The 6,495-nt window shown below is 36.0% G+C and overlaps 1 protein-coding gene across 1 annotated transcript; it reads left to right on the top strand.

Moving 5' to 3' along the window:
- The first annotated feature begins 488 nt into the window (after window positions 1–488).
- Window positions 489–5,576, top strand: LOC113057899 (lysosome-associated membrane glycoprotein 2-like). The gene is made up of 5 exons (XM_026225480.1): window positions 489–879; window positions 999–1,136; window positions 1,635–1,689; window positions 2,054–2,224; window positions 5,320–5,576. The coding sequence occupies exons 1-5, from the start codon at window positions 847–849 to the stop codon at window positions 5,469–5,471; spliced, it is 549 nt and encodes a 182-aa protein (XP_026081265.1). The 5' UTR covers window positions 489–846; the 3' UTR covers window positions 5,472–5,576.
- The last annotated feature ends 919 nt before the right edge of the window (window positions 5,577–6,495 follow it).

Raw genomic sequence — 6,495 nt, 5'->3', positions numbered from 1 at the left:
TCAAGTCATTCTGAACTCCGCAAACTCAAGCAGAAACATGTGCCTTGCTGCTAAGAGATGCATGTTAAATGAGAGCAACATGAGTTCTATAATTGGTCCTAAATATCAAACAGGTTTAACTTTTGACTGGATGGAATCATAGTTTGAAGAAAATAAAATAAAAATTAGAGTCTGTGCCCATCACACAGTATGTGATTTTCTGTGAAATCTGTCAACTCTGAATGCCTAAAATTTGTAGACTGGCTTTGACTTTTGGAAACTAGCATCAACTCCTGATTGCAAATTGAAAAGCTGCTGTATTCCAGCCTTAATCAGTTAGGTCTTAGACAAAAACTGCTTCCAGTTAGTCAGGAAGGAAGGTACTGGAATGTGCTTGGGTTGCTGTTTTTATTTCCTTACTAATGGAGGTGGTTGAAAGGCTGTGGTGTGTCCGACTAGTCTTTCACTTTTTTTTTTAATGAATATGAGGAAATAACATTATGCTTCCACTCTCTAGGTATCGTGCATGCTGATGTTCTTGTGACTCCATCAATACCTGCTGCTTCAACCACCTCCAAACACACTTCAGCTGTGACTACACCACTTCCAACCACACATCACAACACAACTAATTCCACCACAGAAGCGCCAACTACTCCACATCACAACACCACAAATTCCACCACAGAAGCGCCAACTACTCCACATCACAACACCACAAATTCCACCACAGAAGCGCCAACTACCGCACACACTAATGCTACAACAGCCCCAACTCCTCCTCCAACATCATCTCCTGTCCCCAACCCAACTGTTGGAAACTACAATGTCAAGTCACACAATGACACAGTCTGTCTTTTGGCAAAGATGGGTCTTCAGTTCAGTTTCAAAATGAGTGAGGTAGGTACAAAAGATCTGTACAGAGGAATACAGGAATTGAAAGTTGTTTGATTTCACTACTAATTTCTTGTGATAAGCTATTGCCACTGCTACTCTTTTATTATGTTCTTGTTGTTTAGAATGCCAGCTTCCAGACTCTTAATCTTGACCCGAGTCCTAATGTAACAGAAGTGAATGGAACCTGTGGAAGTGGTGGCAGTGACTCTTCCCTTGTGCTGAAGTCAGATGAAATCACAGTTCATTTGGTCTTCACAAATGTAAGTCTTTAAAGAAAAGGGTCAAATATTGAGTGGATTAAGTCCATTGAGGTGAAGAGGTGGTAAATGTTCTGGGTTGGTCTTTTTTTTTTTTTTTGCAGTCTATTGGTTAATCATTAATTTTGTTTAATTAAGATCGGTTTATGCCCAACTTAGGGTTAGGTTTAAGAATGGACCTTAGTTCAGTGGATTGTACTCTAGTTTAACAACACACTGATTAAGCTGAAAAAATGTAGACAAAATCTCCTTTAAACTGACTTAAAAGTTGTGGAAATTAAATGATCTAGGAACTTTATACAGTGCATGTTTTTGTAGGACTAAGTATGGAATCTAACCTGATTAAGGTCGATGGGTTGGCATTGGACCATCATGCTTGTTCGTGTTTTTTTTTTTTTTTTCTTCTGAAAATTGTTTTTGTACATTTTCATGAAACTGCTAGTTCATAAAATTACTTTTTTTCGTGATATCAGGTTGCATCTGACTGTTTGTTTCTTACAGGTTTCACAGAAGTTCCGTCTACATGCTTTGATGCTCTCTGTTAATCTTACAAATGGTAAGGGATTTTTAATGTAAAAAAAAAAAAAAAAAAAGGTGAAAATGAAATGCCTGACATCTTTTTATTCTCATTATTTTCTTCCCAAGACAATAACAAGGCAGTAACAAAATTCTATATTATTGTCTAAATGTGTATATAATTTAAAAAAAAAATCAAGTGAATGTAGGCATTACAATATAGAAAAAATATTAATTTTGAGGTTTGCTAAAGATTACACTTAACGGTATTAAATGGTGGTTGCTTTAGATTAACAGTAAGTGAATGTTAAATTTTAAGGTACTCTAAATGTCAAGACCTGTATCCCTAATGGGGTGTCTCACTTATGTAATTATGTCCTGTCTTATGATTATCACCTCAACAGGAAATGTTTTCAATGCCTCCAATAATAATTTGTCTCTATGGGAGGCATCTGTCGGAAGCTCCTACATGTGCAAAAAAGAGCAGAGTTACAACATCACTGACAAGCTTACCATCAACACGTTCGAACTACAGGTGCAGCCCTTCGCAGTCCAGAACAACAAGTTTAACACAGGTATATATTTGTTTGTGATGCTCAAGAATAAATCTGTGATCATGACCTCTTTAGAGGTAATTATACAGCTCATGTATAACTGGACTTTGTCCTTTAGTGATGTACTTCATCAGCTACTTTTCTACTCGTACTACTGCTCAATAAGAAGTGCTTTTCAGAGGGGTGTGAAAAGCCACTTTGCTTTCCAGTACTTATTAGGGTTAATTTTGAAGCTTGGGTACTGCTCTCATGCATCTATATCTGATAAGGCCATGGTTTCCTGTGATCATATCAGATGTGACTTGCTACACCAAGTTCACTGGAAGTAAGAAGATGAATATGAACAAATTATATGATGACACAGAAGGATTAATGGCAGTCTAAAAATGTCCTGCCAAATTGGTCCTGATAGCCGAATATGAGTTATGAGTTTTAAATGTCGAAGTCTTAAATGTGAGGTAAGAACATGATGATTCTTGGCAACACTTCACAATAAAGTGACATTTGTTAACGTTAGATGACCATTTTAGTTTAGTATACTTCTAAAGCATTTATTATTTTAATGTTAATTTCAGCAAATTTCATCTAATGGTCCTGAGCTAATATAAGCTAACATTAATCGGTTGTATTTTTATTAACTAATGTTAACAAAGATAAATAAATCCGTAAAGTCTCATAGAATTAGCTCAGTTTTACCAGATTAAGTGTCTGTGATTATATTAAGTTTGTGAAGTGTTGAGAATGTCTGCAGTGGTGTAGCAGCTTCATTTTACATTCATTCATGTTCTCTTTGTCTGCAGCTCATGAATGTTCAATGGATGACACCAGCCTCTTAATCCCAATCATTGTTGGTGCCGCTCTGGCTGGTTTGATTTTCATTGTTGTGATTGCATACGTGATTGGTCGACGAAGGACCTATGTTGGATATCAAACACTGTAATGCAACAAAATCACAGAATCAAATCCTGGGTGTTTTAAGGGACACTCAAGCCTGTTCCTGGACCATTTTAAATATAGTGGGGTTTTGTGCAATCTCAATTGGCAATTGGCTCATGGCCACGGGCCTTTCAAAAATGTTTTGTCCTTGTGTGGTCTATTAATCCACCGGCAGATTTTCACTGCAACATTGAAAATCTAAAGATATAGTGGCTCTCCAGGACCAGAGCTTCCTATTGTGAACGAAGTTTGTAAAAGCACCACAAAATTGTGTTGTGAAGTAAGTGCATGGTCTCTTTGGGTTTTGGCTTAAAGCTTGTTGGTTGTGGCCAATTTAAAATGTAATCGCTCCATATCAGACCATGCACTTGCTTCTCTTAGACATTCCTTTTAATTGTTTTGTTTTTCATTTTGCAATTAATTTAGCTCATTTTAATTTGTGCCCATCAAATCTATCATTACTGTGTCCACAGCTTTAAACTGAAACTGCTTTATAGTCACCTGTCTTGCAGCATTTGGGTTAAATGTTAAAAGAAGTTCCATAAACAAGTTGGTACTCTGCACTATAGTGACTGGATAGCTAACATTTATTAAAATCAGGTGCTTTCGCATCAGTTTGGTTGTCCTATATTCAGAGCAGAATCTAAACATGCTGGACGGCCCGTTCAAAAAATTTAAATTCTAGAACAGGAAAACAAATGCTTGAATGTGTAAACTACGTGACAAGTATTTAAAAAATGCAGACCATTGTAATAGATTTCTTTTTTCTTTTTTTTTTAAGTGACATTTAGTGAAGCATAATGCAAAGAAATGCTTACTGGCATTTAAATGCTTTTAAAAAATGTGACCCTGGACCACAAAAGCAGTCTTAAGTCGCTGGGGTATAATAGCCAAAAAAACATTTTATGAGTCAAAATGATAGATTTTTCTTTTATGCCAAAAACCATTAGGATATTATGTAAAGTTTCGTAACTATTACGTAATCATGTTTCATGAAGATATTTTGAAAATGTAAAACCATAAATATATTAAAACTTAATTTTTAATAAGTAATATGCATTGCTAAGAATTCATTTGACCACTTTAAATGTGATTCTTGTCAGTATGTGGATTTTTTTTTTTTTTTTTTGTGCACTCATATTCCAGATTTCCAAATAGTTGTATCTCAGACAAATATTATCTGATCATTATGAACCATACATCATTGGAAAGCTTCATTATTCAGCTTTCAGGTGATGAATTCATCTCAATTTCGAAAAAAATTGACACTTAAGATTGGTTTTGTGGTCCATGGTCACAAATGGTTTTGGTAATGTTTGGTTACCCTTTATTGGGGTTTGAAAAGGGACGATTAATTATAAAGCAGCTATTCTTCACAATTTAGAATTATTTACATCTATTCTAACCTGAAAGATAAATTGTATGCTGCAAGATGACGTTTTGCACCTGTTTGAATAATCTTTGGTAGTGGCTTTAGATTTTTTTTTTTTTTTTAATTAGACATGACTTGTGTTTTCAGTTGCAGAGCCTTTTCAGAAAAAGTTATTTGCTTTCTCTTATGTATTTATATTCTTATCATACATTATGGCTCTCTGGGTTTCACAGATTCTTTTTTCTTCCCTTTTCATTTTCCAGTGAATTTTTCACGTTATGCACTATTCTAATTTAGTCTATGCAGCACCCACTCAGACTCTTTTGTAAATGTTTGTTGTTTTTACTATAGCCAGGACAAATTAAACCTTTAAAACTGGTCACTGATAATTTTGTGCCTCGCTTAATGCAGTTACTTTTGCTTGCCATTCAATCAGTTTCATAAATAACTTGTAAAATAAAGATGGATCTATTTTACTTTTTTCTTTTTTTTCCTGAACATACCTGTGTGACCGTTTTCTGCTTGCAGACTTGTGAAAAGGGATTCCTTATCTGACTGCTCTAAATATTTTATGTGTTTCATGAGATTTGGTTGTTCTGTTTTTGCAATGGAATAGCTTTGTTTCAATGGGCTTTTAGATGCAATAAAAGGTGAAAGACAATTGTATATAACACTAAAATCAGTGTGGGCCATCTTTTCAGTCAAAAACTGTCATGCAATTTTGTTTCATATAGGTTTCAACTGCAGTTTGACACATTCTTGCTGTTTCTTGTTTGTTTTTCCCCTCATTCATTCTTTTTATTTTCAGCTGAGGATTGCGTCGCAGATGAGCCTGATAACTTCATTGTCCCTATAGCAGTGGGAGTTGCCCTGGCCATCCTCATTATTATTGTCTTACTGGCCTATGTGATCGGACGAAAGAGAAGTCAGACCTCTGGCTATGAGCAGTTTGATTCGTAATATTAATCTGAGAAAATGAATGCGTCCATGCAAATTCTGGCTAATCTAGCAGTATTTCATGAATCTAATCATTTCAGTTTATGTGCACATAAATTCTTTTGAAACGAGTCTCATTTCAAATATTTTATTGTATTCCCTTTCCAGTACATTATGTAACATGGTGATTATAAAGTAGGCCTGTATGGCACAAAATACAATGCTTATTCTGCATCGATCTGACTGAATTGTGAGTCCTGTTGTGATTAACAAAATCTTTGGAGTGCGTAACGGTACTATGTTCTTTCCATAATCACTCACCCTCCCTTTCTTTCTCCCTTTCTCCCAGCGGAGGAATGCTTTCTGGATTCTGATTTGAGTTTTCTTGTACCCATTGCTGTGGGTGTGGCTCTCAGCTTCCTTATCATCCTAGTGCTTATCTCTTACCTGATTGGCCGGCGGAAGAGTCGCACTGGTTACCAGTCCGTATAACAACCCAAGCTGCTACCATCTTGCCTCTAAACCTGCCCTGTCCTTTTACCATTTATACTTGCTCCTCCTCTCTCTTCCGGTCCTGTTGGCTTCCTCTTTTGCTCTGCAAGTTGCTCGACCCTCCTCATCTGCCAGCACTAACTGCTGATGACACCCCTATTTCTAACACATTTGATTGCACAGTTATAGCATTACTACATAATTATATCTCTGAGCTCTAATAATTTCCTGTGTATGATTTAAACATTTTATGAATGATGTGGCATATTTCAGCTTGATCACTCTTGAAGCAATGTCAGCCGGCATGATTCACTTGTTTCGTGTAAGCACAGGCTGTAAAAATCTACTGGCATTGCTCTGTATGTTAAATGCATGGGGGAAAAATTATGCTCTATGGATGCTCAGTTCTGAATGCTGTGACTTATTCATGTGAACTATCATTATGACTGAATGATGCAGTTTTAGAATTAAGAATCTTTTGAGTTCATTAACTATTGAATGTAAATGCTCAATTCGTTCTGTAATTGTGTTGTCGTGAATCAGTTGTTGCCTAAAC

Source organism: Carassius auratus, chromosome 39 (assembly GCF_003368295.1).
Source record: "Carassius auratus strain Wakin chromosome 39, ASM336829v1, whole genome shotgun sequence".
NCBI lineage: Eukaryota > Metazoa > Chordata > Actinopteri > Cypriniformes > Cyprinidae > Carassius > Carassius auratus.
Note: the sequence above shows the minus strand (reverse complement) of the source record. Positions and strands in the feature narration are given on the sequence as shown.

Coding starts and splice junctions, on each gene's coding strand:
- LOC113057899 (XM_026225480.1), top strand. CDS start 847: ATGGGTCTTCAGTTCAGTTTCAAAATGAGTGAG. Junction 1,137..1,634: donor TTCATTTGGTCTTCACAAAT/GTAAGTCTTTAA, acceptor TGTTTCTTACAG/GTTTCACAGAAGTTCCGTCT. Junction 2,225..5,319: donor GAACAACAAGTTTAACACAG/GTATATATTTGT, acceptor TTTTATTTTCAG/CTGAGGATTGCGTCGCAGAT.